The sequence below is a fragment of the Lepisma saccharinum genome, chromosome 25 (assembly GCF_977018435.1).
Source record: "Lepisma saccharinum chromosome 25, izLepSacc3.1, whole genome shotgun sequence".
Lineage (NCBI taxonomy): Eukaryota > Metazoa > Arthropoda > Insecta > Zygentoma > Lepismatidae > Lepisma > Lepisma saccharinum.
This window is the reverse complement of record NC_139253.1, coordinates 24,171,022-24,189,851: the sequence shown is the minus strand read 5'-3', so window position 1 is coordinate 24,189,851 and position 18,830 is coordinate 24,171,022. Positions and strand designations below refer to the sequence as shown.

The 18,830-nt window shown below is 39.9% G+C and overlaps 1 protein-coding gene across 1 annotated transcript in view; it reads left to right on the top strand.

The window, feature by feature from the left end:
- Nucleotides 1-18,830, top strand: part of LOC145978559 (uncharacterized) — a 50,064-nt gene that overhangs the window by 11,989 nt on the left and 19,245 nt on the right. The window contains exons 3-4 of the mRNA XM_083111252.1: nucleotides 13,021-13,229; nucleotides 15,711-15,885. Coding sequence (XP_082967378.1) covers nucleotides 13,021-13,229; nucleotides 15,711-15,885 — 384 coding nt within the window. The remainder of the gene's footprint in view (nucleotides 1-13,020; nucleotides 13,230-15,710; nucleotides 15,886-18,830) is intronic.

Genomic DNA, 18,830 nt, shown 5'->3' with positions numbered 1-18,830 from the left:
TGTTTTACTTGCAGGGGAGCCCCAGAGAACTGCGCTACGCCACTGTTACTGACGCTTCTATAACGAATTAGTCTAATTAACAAAGTATGCGATAATGGTCTTGACACATTGACAAGTCCTTGCATTTTTCTTGAATTCACGTCATTACCTTGGAACGAGTATACAGGTGTGCGATTTTTATCTTGGTACTTGTATCACAGCAGAACCAAAGTCCATCTGTTGCCCTACTAATTCTCAGAATTTCGAGTAAGCGTTTATGCTTAAATCTAACATTAAATTACTCCGCAATCGTGATATTTTAATCCTCGTGTTCATTAGACGAGCATTTTTTTTCTGGATACTATTGTGCCGTCAGTGTAGGCTGGATACAGGATTGTTAAAGGTCCAGTAATTTTAAATAAATTCAATTCCGGTTTGAGAGAGAAAATCGACAAGCGTAAAGGGGTTCTGGACCGTAAGGAACCTTTTTATCTGTAAAGTATTTCAATTCGGTCCAGGAACCTTTTTCCGGATCATTTTAAATAAGGCCCAAGTACCGTATTGAATTAAAACAATACGCAACTTGGAACGAATTTAAATTGTGCGAGGAAAAAGGTTGTGGTCCTGTTACGGAGCCCATTGGAATGTAGGGGTTCCCGGATCTTGAACAGTCCTGGGCTACTTTCCTATTCTTAGTTTTTTTTTGCTTCTTGGAAAATAGTTTCCAGTCTTCAGAATCCAGCATTCTTTTTAACCCTACCCTGAGGAGTGTATATTTCCAAATACCAGCCATTGCCTTGTTGTTGCAGGAACCGGTAAACTGTAGAATACAAAGCGCTGGCACATACAAACAGAATGTAAACAACAACAGCAACAACTAGCGTTACTGGGACACACACCACAAGCATCCTGAAAGGTCATGAAGTACATTTTCTAAAAGGCAAACTAATAACGCAATCCGGTTTTATTCCCGAATGTGGCACATTGCACGGTGGTTCCGGATCACGTGTAGGGGAAGGAAGATTGCACTACATTTTTTTGGTGTGAAAAGAACAAAGTTAAAACTCGCAAACTATAGTAGATTATATCTGCGTACAAGTTCAAGCACTTCCGTCTCGAATGGCATTATGGTTCAGATATAATACGTGGCAATAACTTCACGCACGACCTCTTAATCTCCAGAAACCCACAAAATCAACGATAAAACATTCTCCTAAATATACAAAATATTTTTAGGACAATGTTTAATCGTTAAATAAGTCAAAAGTTCTTGCATTGTACAACAAAGAGTATTATTTTCTAACATTTGATAGAAAAGTCCGAATATTAGATTGATAAATAACTATCATATATATGAATACAATTTTATTAGGATGTGGCCTTTTCAAGGCTGCTTTTTTGACCGAGTTATGCAATGATTAAATGTAAATTGCGCGAATATATTCTACACGATCGTGGAATGCGAGCATTGGCGGTACCAAGAAAGCAAATATTCTGAGCTATCTTTTATTGTAGTCGTTTGAACATGTTTGAGTTGAAAATGTTTACTACCACACTATGCTTATCATTTAGTAACCGGTGATTTATTTTGCTTGCCAGCAAACAAAACTGTAAAGTCTCCTATTATCTTGTTTTAGGGCTTCAGTTCTCTGCTGTCATGCTGCTGCAAAGAAACGTGACGTTTCATATATTAAACTACTTCGATATTTTTATCAAGTTCATGAGCACAGTTGTGATCATAAAATACGCTCAAGTGCTATACAACTCAGTCTTACCCACAAAGCATTGGGACAACAGTTAAAATCAGTGAAAATTGTTTTGGGCGACAGATGTTCTCAAAATAACTGAAAAACACCTTGGAAAGATTCCGGAAAACGCAGATTTGTGTGTGAAAATTGTGTTACCATCCAAGTAACCAACCTGGCATTGTCAACTGGGTTGGAAAGTTCGCCAGAAAGTTATGTGCTATTGTTGCGCTTATACCAAGAAATTATTAATATTAACAAACATTTGTTTTTGATTGATTGATTTGGTTTATTTAACTTCGCTTTTCTGCCATTTTTGACTAATTGCAAAGATGATGATGACATGAAGAAATTGATGAATGGATACTCACAAACAACACCCATGCACAGGCCGGGATTCGAACCCGGGAGCCAAAAAAGATTGATATTCGCCATATTTGCCGTTTTGCAGCAAACTGTCGACTAAGTACTATTCACCCACCCACGCACTTGGCAGTTCTTATGTAATAAATCCTTGACATGAAATCCGCAAGCACGTTAAATATCGATGGTGTCGAAAATGTAGATATCGATCTTGAGTATTTCTGACATATTGATTTACCACCCTGCTTGCAAGGCATAGGGGTATTGTAAATAGAATCCGATAGGACCACCCTGGCAATGGACTCAATGTGTTAAATACGACAATTTCCTTCCATCTGCATCTTCAAATTCATAACATTTATAATAAATTTTGTCGAATGCCATTTAATCGTGGAATGCTGATACGTTGCAATTTCTACAGATGAGAAATCGGCAAGTTGCATGTTAATACTGCAGGTTCACTTCACGAATGTTTTTATGCAATTGTGTTGTTTCCGGTGTGTTGTGTGTTTGAGGTTGAACGTCACATGAAAGCTTTTGATGTTTACGGTTTCAGTGTATATTGTTGTTTCCACCAGCGATCACTTTGAGGCTACGCCGTAGCTTTAAAATGTGTTTGGTTAACGCACGGTTATCTCTTAACGCCATGTTTGCGTAGAATTTACTGGCGGTAAATTTTCCGTGTGTGCGTGAAAAAATGTGCCAATCGTGACCTTCTCGCACTTGCCGTGGCGTCCTCTCTCTATGGAGGTCGGTCTCGGAATTCATAACAATTTTCCGTGCATGAGCCCTTACAATTATGTTTGTTCCCGCGTGCTCAAATGGAAAAAAACTATTATCCAGTGGCTGTTCTGATCCATAAGCAGTTTCAGATGATTTTGAGTTTTTTCTTTTAAGTCCACTTTTTGCACAGATAGGCTAATCGGAACGAGACCTACAGTTTAAAGTGGGATCCGAACAACTATGTGCCTCCACCGCGTATCGAACCCGGGACTCCTTGATTACAAGGGAACGACGTTTACCACTACGCCATCTGGGAGGCCCCAGTTTCAGATGAGTCGCAGCGATGACGTCGATATTGATTACAGCCAGTGGCGTCTCGTCCCTTGGGGCTTCCGGGGTTTAGCCCCTAAAGAAAAACGGACGTATTCACGTAATTATCAATCACCATAACGCATAACTATCACACAGTCTTTTAAAAGGCGATTTTTACCCACGTAAATTCATCGTCTGTTGCAATGGATACGACAGCGCTCCTAGCGGCATTGATGTCAATTATCGTTTTCCGGGTCACGTCGCAAAGGAAGGCGTGGCCTACACCCACCTACGCTACAGTGAAGTCCACATGCTAGCAGAGAGAGAGAGGGGGGTGGAGGGAGCAATGGATTTGAGTGCGGATTCGGGGCTAGTTCCATTGCGTCGCGTTCGATTTCGGGTGTTGTTCTGTAGTGTTTTGGTGGCTTTCATTCGCTATGTTTGAGTGAGTTTGGCAGGGTTGATGTTCGAACATAAATTGATGAAGGACATAGGCTGTCAGTTACAAGACACAATGAATTTGTCCGGAAAAATAGAACTTGCTCTACGAGGACATAATGAAAGAGAACAATCTATAAACAGAGGCACCTTCCCAGATTTATTATCCCTTCATAGAAGAGGGAAAACTAAAGAGGGAACTTCGTGTTCTTTATTGTAGTGAAGAGTTGAAAAACATAAACTGTATCAGTATATTGCATTCATTTTTTATTCAAAATTATTTAGAGGGTACCTTTTCAGAAACAGTAAAAATGACAAACATAGTTTTAATAACTCCAGTGGCAACAGCTGAATCTGAACGATGTTTCAGCACATTGAAGCGTATTATAACCTGCTTAAGAAATGCAATGGGACAAGACAGACCAAATGCCTTGGCACTTGCTTACAATAGAGATAGAATACATTTCAAACATAGAGGGCTTCAACGAAGAAGTAATAACAAAATTTGCTGAGCAGAAGAACAGGAGTCGACGTTCGTAGAAAGGTATGTTTCACAACAATACCTGTTTCTTTTGTAATCATGTGAATTGTCATTATATTTTAAATTCTTTAAAAAAAATAAGTCCAGTTTTGTAGTTTAGAAGAAGATAAATACCCGTTTTTTTGTAATTCATGTAATTTGTCATTACATTTTAAATTATTTCAAAAAAGTAAGTCCAGTTTTGTAGTCTAGAAGAAAAAAATACCTTTTTTGTAATTCATGTGAATTGTCATTATATTTTAAATTCTTTAAAAAAATAAGCCCCGGCCAAATTTGAGGCCACGAGACGCCACTGATTACAGCCTAGGTGAACCCCAGAGCCACTGTATGAAGAGACAGTCTGAGAAATTCTCACCTGAGATCATCCACCTCGGGACTCGAACCCAGGTCTTCGCGCTGCAGGCTGGACCACCGCGGTTCTTGTGGCCGCTGGTGATCTTTGGTCCGCGGCGGTATATTAGTTTTCGAAAATTGCTTTCCTCTCGAAAAAAATGATTTTGAAAATATTTCTACTGAAACATTCAAGTGAATGTTCACGTGACTTTCTTTTGTGTAAAATTAAACTACATGTCCTTCAATAAATCAAACAACACTATAACACCGTACACTTGCCTATTATCCCAATTGATCCTTGTGATTCTTTATTATTAAAATAACATTTTTTTACAAGTGTACAACATGTACATCAAAGTCACAGGATATAAACCTGTTAATTCAAATCTGGGCTCCCTTCTTGTAACATTTATCCATCTTTAATCTTGACATTTTGCTATGATAGTTTCGTGACACAGCAAAGTCTATATTTTTATCACAGATATCTAGATAACAGCCAAAGCAAACCACACGTTGGAATGATTTACAATGAATTCTAAACAGAAATAATGTTTTAGAACTTTAGCACAGGCACAACGAGAAATTTCCTACAAATGTGATACAAGAATTCCTAGAAAATATTTGTTAACTTGTGGCACAACGGACATAATGGCAAAACTCTATTTATCAAGACCAAAGTAGCTACTTGGACAACCAATTTGGTTGTAATGCAAACTGGATTAGCATTCGAATGTTGTTCTCTTGTAACACATAGCACTATGCATTTATGGACGTGGAGTTTTTTCAGTAAATAAAATCGCCACAGTTCTAACTTATCGCTTTTAAAATTGCCACCGGAAAATCTTAGATTGGAAACAAAGGCAGTAAAAGTGATTGACGCCGTGGATAACAATTAAATCAAGACACGTGATTTTTTTTTTCATAGTGGTTCATTGCTCTTATCAGCCTTGATAAGCTCGTTGCTCTTGAGAACTCACTGGAACGCTACTTCTTCATCCAATGCCTTGTTACACTTGCGAATCTAAATTGTTCGTGGTATGCAGTGCCAGATCCCATTCGACTCAAGTGCATAATAGTTACGGTGCAACTGGATGTTATGCTTTCTCCACACGGCTTGCTGTTGTTTGCCCCGCACGTAGCTCGTTGCCACTTTTGAATGAAAACACCTAAGTTGTATTTATAGTGTAAATTTGTCTGCAAATCATGTGTATAGTTTCGTAGAGAGATCCAGACTTGGCAACAGTATCCATATTAGACCATACACACCACAAGATCTTTCTTTTTCCATTTCGATTATCGAACGTAGCTTTTCTGCCTCTTCGGCGGCGATGAGGGAACAAGCAGAATTATACTTCCACACCTTATTCAGAGTTCGAATCGGGGACCACTGGCTTTGCTTTACGCTGAACTCTCCGTTATAGGATCTTGTTTCGGCTGTTTAAAAATTGCCTCACGTACAAAAGTTACTTCTTGTAGAACGCTGAGCACCATGAAAACGCAGAGGGAGGGCTGCACACATTTTGAATCTCGAACACAATGAAGTTAGTGTAGTTAGCACCATGTTCCTACGGTATTAAAATCCTCCACCGGCTACTCATTGACGAGAGCTAGGAGAACCCCAGAGTTACACGTCAACCTCTCCTCGGGACTCGAACCTTGGTCCTTTGCAGGTAACTCACGTTCACTTTAAAAATGTTATACCTCTGCATTTTGTCAAATAATCAAGACATATCAAGGCTTACCATATTTTCCACTGTTTATAATTCAAGTACACATTTTACAAGTACGAAAATGTTAATAGATGCAATTTTATTTCAGCGACAGTCCATTCCATTAATTATTAAACGTAACTGATAATTACAAATACAACTAGTATAATATCCTCACAGAAATGACAATTTCAAATTCAAGCCCCGGAGGGGGGGGGGGCACCATTTTGAGAAAATGTTTCAGTGGCACCTCCCTGGAAATATCCTATGGATGTTCATGATGATTTGTACTATTTTGTGACACCTTAACTTTCTTATATCTCTTGAAGAAAAAACGCTTCACTCCAGTGGAAAGTGTCACAGCTTTCAATTTGTCGCAATATTTTATCCTTTTATCACCCAGCACCCAACAGGTGGGTGTGTAAGACTGTTGCAGTGTCATGCGAGTATCAGCGGACATTAACATTCACTCTCATGCACCATGTTGTAAGTAATTGCTTTCGTTATTCTTATACTTAGGAATAAATGTTGTATTGATAGAAAAAGAGGGACATCACATGATTTGAAAGAAATGCATTTTTGTAGTTTTTAAAATGTATTTAAAATACAATGAGATTTGAAATTTCCTTTGCGTTCGTGGAATGTCGTAGGCAGTAAATGTTCAGTTTTATTTGTAAGGTTAAACGGTTAGAGCGGGAAAACTTTGTATAGTAACCTTTCGGGGTTACATAGCACCAATGCTCAGAATTTTCGTAACGTAGGGGAGGGGGAGGAAAATGACCGTGAAGGGTTTGCCATATTTTCGTGCGTTTTAGGTGTGTTTTTTTCTTTCGTAGGAATGCTGGGCCAATAGGAGAGGGGTTATGGTATCACTGCGAGAACCACATCACTCTCCTGCATTCTTAACATTATCGCTCCGTGCACCCATGCCGTGAGGGGTTTGTGTTGTTCCATCATGCTGTCATGGATTACACAAGAGACTCCTTTCTCTTTTCTTGTTGTGTATTAATTAAGAACCTCCGTTGTAATACTCCATCGTAATGTTATATTATATTTAAACCACATTCAATTATTAGTGTTGCTTTATAAAAATTGTTTATTGCTACTTTTCTACAGGGTGCTCGGAAATTCCCCTTACAAACTCCTAGGACAAGTAGAGGGGACTGAGTAGACAATATTTGGAGTAGGAACCCATGTCCAACCATGACAATATGTCGGATGTGCCTGTGTTGGTATGCAACCGGGTAGGCAGTACATGACGTCAGAAGATCACCTGATGCACCCTTTTTGTTTTTGGCGCCCATGAGCAAATATAGAAAAGCTGGGATTGATTGTCTTACCATTTACTTGATATTATAGCACTTTCCCATCCCCATTTCTTGGTGCCATCAGGTGATCTTATGACGTCATGTACTGCCTACCCGGTTGCATACCAACACAGGCACATCCGACATATTGTCATGGTTGGACATGGGTTCCTACTCCAAATATTATCTACTCAGTCCCCTCTACTAGCCCTAGGAGTTTGTAAGAGGGAATTTCCGAGCACCCTGTATATGCTGTAATATGCCAATTACCCCATACAAGACTGTTAGTGAGTGTCATTCATGGTTTGTGGTTACAAACCGTCATCGATTGCATTTTGTAAACACCGAATGCTTTACTCCGAGGATTGCTCTTTGTTTACAAAACAGAATATTTCCGAGAGGTGGCATTGTAATCAAACACAACATTTCCAAGAGGTAGCGTTGCAATCAAACAGAACATTTGCACACATTATTAACATTTTACCAACTAGGACGACGTTTACAAACAATGAAGCCAGTGGCTGCTTGTAATCACACATTCGCGATTATCTCGAAAACGGCTCGTTTGCAGACCCATGTTTACTGAGACTTTTTTGTTTCTATTATCGTATACTTTCACCTGTCAGTTTGCGCTATTACCTTTGAGACACCCTGTATATTTATCAAAATAATTTGGGGGGATTATGATGAACAAATTTGGGGGGGGGGCTACGTTCAGGATCTTGGGGGGGGATGGGCACCCCTGGTGTTGTGTATTGTCCATGTGTGGTTGTTCGAGTTGGTGTTTTAAGTCCACTTTATGCACAGTAAGGCTAATTGGGAGTGGACCTATAGTTTAAAGTGGGATCCGAACCACAATGTGCCTCCACCGGGTATCGAACCCAGGACACCATGTGTGTTCGTGATCAATTTCATGTTATCATTCATCCTCATCTTTGCGATTAGTCAAAGGGGCAGAAATACGAAGTAAAATAAAACAAATCAATCAAACGTTAAGACACTGTCGTTTGTGAGGAATAGTTGGTTTTATATCCAGTTTTTTTGTAATAGGCTAATCTGGACTGAATTTACAGTTTAAAGTTGGAATCGAACCCGGAATCCATTGATTACAATGCGTTGGCGCACCTATGCAGATATAAATCCGAGAAGATATTTGCTTCTTCACTTGAACTGCTGAAGATTTTACATAGAAACTAGAAAAGTGCTTGCCGATTTTCCATGAATTTCGTCACCAATCATCAATACAGAGAACTGTCAAATTATTCGGTAGGCTCGAGCACTACGGAACCATATAAATTGGCTCCGCTGTGTTCGTTCAACCTGCTTCTTTTCGCGGTGACGTTCGGCGTTTTTACCTCCCGTGAAACAGAAGTCTCCACACAATTCCACTTGTCTATCGTCTCGTCTCGGTAGCTCGATATCGTTTCTTGTTTAGAAGATGCATCACAGTGACCTACTTGTGGGGAAAAAATATCAGGAACGTGCAGTCAGTATCATAAAACTTTCAGGTATCGATTCGATTTGTTTCGTGATTTCCTCGCCATTTCCGTACTGAAGCTGTATAAATATATTATTGCGAAACTGGTGTTGGCGGCAGCGGAAGGAAAAGGATACATTTCGCTATCTCTTGTACAATTAATAAAACATAAAATGCTGACAAAGGCAACATTTATTGTATAAAAAATATACACAAAAAACGTAATGTTTTCACCCTCTAACAGGGGCTTCTTCAGACGAAGATACACAATAAATTAAGTTCGTAGTGTCAAAACTGTAAAGAACAAGACTAATAAATTGCACCTTTTTTTTTAAGTAATATTACCCAAATTTAAAGCAGTTGGAATGTTATACAGGGCGTCACCGTAAAACATCGACGAGCTTTTACAGCTTGTAGAGGACGGCAAGACGAACAACATTCGAGATACCCTTGTTACAAATGTGACTATTATTTATAGGGGTGGGGGTTAAACCGTTCCTGGCAGGGATACTAAGGTTTGGTGTGACAATTCTTCCCCATTAATTCGCCCCTCGTCGGTCTTACTCTCAGCGTCCCTTAAAATTCTACATGAAAATACCACATAGGCGTTTCGGAAAACAATTTAATCATATTCCTGTATTTATTACACCTCCCCCCAGTGGCGTACGCAAGGGGGGGTTACCAGGTTTAAACCCCCCCTTGAGCTTTTGAAATATTATGGAAAATGTTGTAGAAAAAAATTAAAAATGGCTAATTTATCAGTCAAAGATCTGCGACAGTAATAATAATAATAATTTGAATTATTATTCCCATGCAGCATGAAGAAAAACACAACATTCCAAACACAATCTAAGCGGACGCAAAGTTCAATTTTGCAATTTTTTTGCAACGTCGCGCAGTGACTCTCGCTTGAATTGTAAAAATTCCTTGCTTCGTCGCAGTGTGCCGACCTTATTGCAAACGTTCTTCCCGGTACTGATTTCACATCCCCTTGTGAACTCTCAAGTTATGCTGAGTCTACATCCACATCATTAAATAATGTTGAAGAAGTGCTTTGTGAATCACCTAGATGTGATAAATGTGTTGGAATGTCTATAAACTTACTTTTCAACGAAAACATAGGCTCAGTGGAATTTAGCAACACGTATTCTCGCGCTTCATCATCATCCTGGGGGAGTTCCATAAATGTAAATTTCCCCGTGCATATAGCACCGTGCCATGAAGGCACACGTAGTGGTGTGGTGGGCCCCAAAGATTCTCGATCTCGAACTATTTTGCAGGTGATGTGATCAGCACCATGCTCCGGCAGCCTTCATCCCCCAGGGTTGCTCTCAGGTACCCATTGCTATGAGGCTGGGTGCGGAGACAAGGCTGGATAAATTCCAACCAATTCCGGGAATCGAACCCTGATATCCCACGAAGTTGTCAGACTAGACCAGCGCGGCTCCTTGAATGAGTTTCATATTTCGATTATTTCAATAAATCCAATATATTTGCTTCTTTTTATGGACAAATAACCGTTGACTAGACAATTATTTTGTAACAAAGAAACAAAAGAAATGTAATTTTGTTCTATTTCTTTCATAAATAGCAGCTGCATTAGTAGTAATTATTAGTAGTAATGAAACTAATTAATTAATTAATTATAAGAATTATTAATTAATTATTATTAATTAATTAATTAAAATATAATAAAACAATGGTAATGTGAATTTGTAGAAAGTTTTCGAAATAACACCCCCCTTGATTAAATCCTGCGTACGCTATTGCCTCCCCCTGTCTCAATTCCTAAAATAGTATATTAAAACTTTCCCTATTTCTCGTTTTTAAAGGATATTTAGCGAGGCGGAAAGCGCGGAAACTATTTCCTGCTTTTTGTTATCATATGCTTTGTCCACACAAGGTGATCACCTCGCACAGGTGAATTCAGGTCATACTTGATAACAAGAACTGTCGTAAAAATTTACATTCTTTTTGTTCATTACATTTCCTCGTGTACAAACTCAGAAGGAACTGAAAAGCATGTTGTTTCATAACGACTTGTCTTATTTTGCCTAAATAAGTATACTCTGTCTCTGGAGCAAGCTAGCGAAAACAAGTCTCTGCGCAAATAGTGACGCGAGACGGCTCCACCAATAAACTCGTGAGAGGAAACGTGATTGAGTGGATTGACGGAAAGCGACTGCAGTTACCAGCCTTCCCAGCAGCGTGTACTGCTTCGCTCTGCCCACTCGATTCCTCCCTTCTCTGCCGCTATGCGCGGCTTTGCTCTAGAGATAGATGGGACAGGGTATAGTAATGATGAAAAGAATACTTTTTTTTTTTCGAAATGATCGGACCCCCCTTTTTTCCGAACGTCACACTCGTCTTTTCGTAGTTGAAATTCTGTGAACTTGATTGCATACGTGTTCGCCTACCTCGGATCATTTTCTTGTGTTAGCGAACCTATAGATATCTCGCTTAGGCGGTCATCAAGGAAACAAACTGCTGGCCTAGGGCACATTCGTGAAAGCAATAGTCGTGCTACCGTGTAGAAAGTGATTTCTTTCTCATTAGCCAGGCAATTAACTATGACAACTTCGTGGATGGGGGGAGCGAAAAGTCCTCCCAGACTACAGCGACATCAGAAGTTGTGGCGGGCTGGAAAGGAGCAGGGACTGGCTTTTTTCAAAATATTTTTTAAGGTGATTGATTCACCTTGGACCTCATTTAGGCAGATTTCACACCGAAGTGACATGCGACACATGCCGCTTGAAGATTTCACCAATCGAACCCAGGGTTGTGTGACGTGTCATGCCACTATGATAAAACGCTGATCTCGATTGGGGACGTTCTCAAGAGACATGTGTCGCTTGGGTGTGAAATTTCCCTTTGTCACCACCAGTTGAGACGTCTAAACTAAGAGCGAGTCGCCAATGAAGGAAATTGAAACTGCGACCCTCCCCCCTTTAGCGTCTAGAAAGGTTACCCTCCCTTGACAGTGGCGTGTCTAGGATTTTCAAAAGGGGATATCACCTTAAAGGAGGGGGATTCAATACTCTATTTTGCCACTTTTTTAATGCAGCATTTGATTTTCTTCGTAGGAATGCTGGGGAGAGTTGCAACCTCCCCCTTACCAACCCTCTTTAGGCACTCTTCTTTCCCCTGACATCTAAAATTGAGTAATCTTTCCCCGAGACATCTAAAATTAACAAGTTGTCAGGTAACGTGACAGTTAATGGTAATCGCCCCCTTCTTCCCTATCCTCCATTACATTCAAAAATGCGATTGCCCCTTCTGTGATGTCTAAAAATTAAGCTGTCCCTAATAATAAATCGTCAATTATTATAAAGAGTATGGTGCAAGCTTTGCTTCACCCACCTCCTTGACAAAAAAGTTTCAGTTACTTCAGGGATAAAAAAATAAAAATTAATCTGGTGCAATTAAAAGGGCTCATCAATCCTCAACTGACTCACTTACTGCCAGAAAACGGATTTATATGTATCAAAAATGTGTTGTATATGTAAATATATTTAATTATTTTAATCAAAGTATGGAATTAAAAATGGGCATACAATTGTGAGAAATGGCAATTTTCATTAAGCAAGCAGCTCACTTACCTAAATAAAATGCATTAAGCTTACATGACATTAATTATAATGCAAATATCAATTACAAAATGTACTTTATTTTTTGTTGCCTAAATGATGGATTTCCAAACTTCATCTAAAGTGCTGAAACGTGAATCTCCTCCTATTGTTCCTAACAACAGATTTATATTCACTGAAAGTGCATTGAATATCTTTTGAAGTAATGGGAGTATATTTAAAATATGCAATGTATTTGACCATGAAAGCTTGAACTTGCAGTCTCTTAGTTGACAATAATGTTAGAAAAACAGATTCATTGTTTATTATCAAGATTTAAAATAGTCAAAATGAATGGAAGACAGATGAAAGGAAAACCTTTGGTATTTAATACAAGGAGGGTACATTGTGGTTTTGATACATATACTGTAAGACAACATGCATGGAAATTTCAAATTTAGTTCCCTGCAGGAGTATGTCTATTTGTAATGATACTTCTATTTGTATTTTTTTTCCTTTTCTTTCAGAAATGTGGCTGTTTGTGCGAGAACTGTTCTGATCAGTCGAGTTTGCATTTGCATGTTGAAATTGAAAACCTGAAACAACGACTTTTCGAACGAGAAAATCATATTGTAAAAATGGAAACCAATTTCTTATCAGAAGCTGAGAAGTTCCCCAATGGTGAATATGCTGCTTTAACAGAAGAAGTAATTGTCTGGCAAGAAAAGTACAATAGGTAATGTATTGCATCTAATCACTCTTAGAATTGAAAGTGAAAGAAATTATTTTCTCATTATAATTTTGTATGCATTAAAATTTTCTTACATTTTTTGTTATCTAATATTGTTTTTTTATCACTGTAAGTTAATTATGACAAGATTAATGCTAGTGACAAGTAATAGATAAAAGAACAAACAAAATTAAACACTCATGCTATGGTCAAAACTCAAATCAATATAACTTCTGGAGACAAGATTGTGAGACAAGTACTCAGATTACATTCACAGAGGTGGTATTGAAATTTGTAGATAATAAACTTTTCTGTAATGTGTTCATGTATGTTACGAAGAATTTTCAGGAATAATAAAGGAATCTGGGGTCTCTTTCCAAACTAAACTACTGTCTAGTTGTCTTTAGTGCAACATACGTGTCACCTTTATTTAACTAAGATATACTTCCATGTGCGTGGGGAGGGGGTAATAAATTTACATAACTACATGGTAAAGGGAGGTAAAGTTCCCTGTGCACTTTGCACCATGCCATGATGCATATATAGGGGTCTCACCCATTTAGGATGTGATGTGATCCGAACCACGCTCCACCTGCCTTTATTTACCCCCATGTTGCCCCCAGGTACCCATTTAATTGAGGCTGGGTGAGCCCCAGAGACACTTTATGTGGGGACAAGGCCGAAAAAAATCCCGACCTTAGATCACCCACCCTGAGAGTCGAGCCTGGGTCTCCCACTTGGCAGTTAGACACCCTACCGACTAGATCACTGAGGCTCCTGTAACTACATGGGTGGGAGAAAATTTTAGTGTGTTGGTGTGGATACAGGTAGTGAAAACTTGGGTTTGTATGGAAAAATACTTGTTAATTCCAAGACTTAAGGCATGTTAGCTAAATCATAATAAAATGCAAAATTTTAAGACTAACACCAGATTTACAAACAGAACCTTCAAGAATGGAAATCACGGGTCTTTTATGCTACACATCTTCATTCTGACATGTTACAACCTTATTTTAGCCTTATATTTTGACTTCTGTTTCTTCCCTTTAAAAAAATGTTAATTTTTTGCTCTTGGGCTGTGGTCATTTGTACAATGCATCCTTGACAATATTCTCTTGAGTGTTCACTGGATTTCAGCCACCTACCTTATACTTTGTTGGTCCACCTTTGGGCTTGCGGACGGCCTGTACACGATGTGGCATGGATTCCATGAGGTGCAGATATATCTCCATGGGGATCTGACACCATATATTCCTGATGGCATCCCATAACGAGCCAACTAACGTAGGTGCAGGATGCATGGTTCGAAGAGCTCGTTCCACATCCCACAGATGCTCTATGGGATTAAGATCTGGGGAGTTAGGGGGCCAATTCATATGCTTCCTCTCTGTGGAATGTTCCTCCAGCCACGTAAGTACAGTCCTGCCTCGGTGGCACCGTACATTGTCGTCTTGGAAAATGCTGGCTCCGTGTGGGTGTAAGTGGTCCCTTAATACTTCCCGATACACAATGGATGTCACACAGCGGTCCATACACACCAATGGTCCCAGTCCATGCCAACAGAAGCAACCCCACACCATACAGCCACCCCCCACTTGCCTGTACAGTACTCACCATGGAAAAGGGTCCATAATATCGTGCTGTTGGCACCACACACGCACACGCCCGTCACAGTGGTGTATTAAAAACTGTGATTCATCAGACCAACACACCCTTTTCCAATCGCCCACGGTGCAATCAGCATGCTCGTGGACCCAAGCAAGATGAAATCGGTGTTGACGCTTCGTGATGAGTGGGTTATCTCCTGTGGAACTTCATGCATGCCAGTGTGTGCTGCACAGTTGCGTGGGATATAGGTGTTGTGTGCATCCACTGTTGTATTGGTCCTGTAATTCCTGGATGCTGATGGTGTATTCAGCTGTCACAAGCAGTTTGACTCGATGCTCTCCCCATGGTATCACTTTCTATATGCCCTTGCAATTCTGCCTCTTGGTGGTCGTTGCCCCATTTTCTTGCCACTCTGTACACCTTCACTACACTGGAACAGGTGCATCCGACAAGTGTCGCTGTCTGGGTTATTGACGCATCTGATGCTCGGGCACCCACGATCATGCCTTTTTGGAACGACGTTACATCCTGACCACCTCCCATTTAATGTGTGTTGTTCGACTAACATATGGCATTGTGTCTATACATTCACCATGATACTTCATGTGATCAAAGCAGCTGCTGGGCCATTCCTTGTTGTTTAGAGGGGTGGTCGGAATTCAGTGAGCACTCAGTGTATTTAATGAAAGGATAAAAATTGTTACAGAACTTGTCCTTATTTTTCACTTTAAGACTGATTTAACTTTTTTAAAAAATCTATATCTAAATTGATAGTATCATGAATTATGACTATATTTTTTTATTCTCTTAAGTGATTTAATTTTAGCTCTTAACATGTACTGTTCTTCCTTCGAACTAAATTCTAATTATTCTTTTCAGGTTATATGAAGGTCATAAGAAACTTCAAAAAGTAAATCAAAGTCTGGAAGATAAACTTTTGAAAATAGTAGATAAATTTGAAACTGAGAAGACTTCATTGACACGTGATATGGCTAATCTCACTCAACGTCTTGTGGAAGCAAGAGTAAAAATTAATCGATTACAAGATGAAAACGTAAGCTACCTTTTGTAATTGTTGTGGCATCACTATATTTACTCATCCATGTGCCTGTATTAAATTTCTAAATGTTTTTTGTCATTGTCAGTTGTTTGTAATGATGCAAAATATTTATTGAAGTAAACTGATAACATGTTTCGAAATCTTTGTATGAAATGTTGCAACATCCACATATTCACGCTGACACTCATTCAATCATGATATTGAATGCAAATTCAACTGAAACTCGTTCACTCACCAATCACTGTGAATAATGTGTCTTAGATTGCCACAACACCCTCAATATTCCCTTCATTCCTGTGGCAACAAAAAACATGTGTATTTTAAAACTGAAGTTTACACTTGACATTTGTTGTGGAGGCCATAAAATTGACAAAATCTACACCCAACATTTATTTAGGAATTACAGTTCTAGCAAAATGTCTGCACACACAGAAGGCATGCTAGTAATCAACATGTCCTATCCAACAAGGGATCCATTGCTTGATTTTTCCAAGCTCACTTCTACCTTTCACTGCATTTTTCACTTCACGATCCATATTTGAGGGACAAATTACAATTATACGTGAACTACTGGGCTTCGAGCATATACCGATTGTTTTGTCTGTTCGAGCGATCTTCACTCGAGCGTAAAAGCTGTCAATTCTGTACGCTATCTAGTGTCGTCCCTGTGAACTGTTTGATTCTTGAGCAAAAACACTCGCTGCAACACTAGTAGGAAGGGTCTCACATACATACTGTAATACTGTTTACAACGCATGTACTTACATGTTTAGCACACTTATGCTGGTTTCAGTTACCTTATACAGGGTGATTCTAAAGGTAGGGTACAAACGAAAACCACAGATACCTCCCATGAAATAGAGACGAAAGTGCCCCTTCCACTTTGCCGAGAGATGCCTCCGTGAGGAGCTAGACAACGCCGAAAACGTGTGAAAATGAACTTCACACCGCTGTACAGCCAGTACCAGTGAAGATAGAAAGGCGGAACAAAAGAAGTCAAAAGGAACACCAATGTCGCCCATCCGAAAAACACCAGGTGGCAGCTGCGCAACGCATGCGCATATTGTTCCACAAAGGAAATAGAAGTGTCCCGCAAGACAAGTGAAGGGAAAGGGTAGCGATCGACAACGGTAGGAACAAAAGAAGCAATGAAGCATGAAGTAAAAATTGCACAGCGGCAAACAAACATCATGGCTGAACCATGTACGCGTCTGTTGCCTGTCGAGTGTCACGGACCACTTTCCTTGCATTCTCGGTGTGTTTCTTCGTCCTACGTCGTCCTCCCGTGGTTCTGCAACTCCGCACTACTTTTCTCGACTGCACTGCTTCAGTCATGGTGTTTGTTTCCCGCTGTGCAATTGTTACTTCATGCTTCACTGCTTCTTTTGTCCCTACCGTTGTCGATCGCTACCCTTTCCCTTCACTTGTCTTGCGGGACACTTCTATTTCCTTTGTGGAACCCTATGCGCATGCGTTGCGCAGCTGCCGCCTGGTGTTTTTCGGATTGGCGACATTGGTGTTCCTTTTGACTTCTTTTGTTCCGCCTTTCTATGTTCACTGGTACTGGCTGTACAGCGGTGTGAAGTTCATTTTCACACGTTTTCGGCGTTGTCTAGCTCCTCACGGAGGCATCTCTCGGCAAAGTGGAAGGGGCACTTTCGTCTCTATTTCATGGGAGGTATCTGTGGTTTTCGTTTGTACCCTACCTTTAGAATCACCCTGTAGATCTTGTTTATTACCCCCCCCCCCTGTTTCATAGATGTACGGTAAATAACTTAGCAACACTCAGGTCACATGATCTGAAATCACATCCTACGTAATCTTGGGGGCTCATGTCCGGGCAAGAAAATCAGCTCAGCCACTTGGTCTTGGGTAGCGTAACTACATACACATGGGGAAACATCCACACCAGTTAGATATTTAACATATACGTGGGGACATATAGTCCTTCTCCCTGGCCATGCAGCATAAGGCTCTGTGCTTTGGACTCAGACTGTGGGATGGCATGGATTTGAGTCCACCTGGATTTTTGGACTGTGTATAGGACCGGTGGCAACCCTCCATGGTCAGGAAATTGGGGAGCCATAAGTGAGTAGCGTAACCCGGTTTTGGAAATCTCTCCTATAATGGCTGAGGGTTCAACATGCTGACCCCACATCACCCCATTACCGGTTGAAGATCTCCACACCTCTAGGTAGGATTGTGGGAAGAACACTGGCATTCGGGAGATAGGCCAAGGCCCTTCCAGGGATGTAAAGCTGTAGTGCCACGGTTATTGGGAGACATAAAACCACAGGCCAAGTCCAAGTTGTAATTAGTGATTAATTATTTAAATATTAGTGTGGTACTTTTAAGAATTGTTTGTTAATTGGTGCAAAAGTTAAATGTAAATTATAACTCCAAATTGTTAACAATTACTTGTTATAGTAAACTAGGAATTGAAACATTAGCCATTTATCTGATTGAACGAAAATATCTTCAGGTATCATTAGATTACTTGAGTCATTTCGCTTTCATTGCATACATAATTTTATGGCTTTAGAATTTAGTAGCAAAGGCCCAGTTAAGTTAACCTAATGCATAATAAGACTTTCTCACGTAATTTATCTCTGCTTGGAGGTAACAGTCATGAGTGAATCATGTTGGATGATGTCACTGCTTTGAAGATCTAGAAAAGGAGGGCAGAGACTATCCATTTATACCTCACAGTGACGTGACTAGGGGAGTTATGGGACCTAATTTTATTGTAGGGCCAACAATTTTTCCAATCAGCCAATCGCTGCCGTCGGTGATATCATGTGCTACAGTTACAGGGGAAAGAATTGCGAAGACACCTGGCCAATGCAAGGAAATGGATGGTGATTAGTTGAGGTCACCCAGGCAAAAGCAGGGAGCATGTGACAGCCAATTGATGCCGGCCTACAAAAGCAAGGGAATCG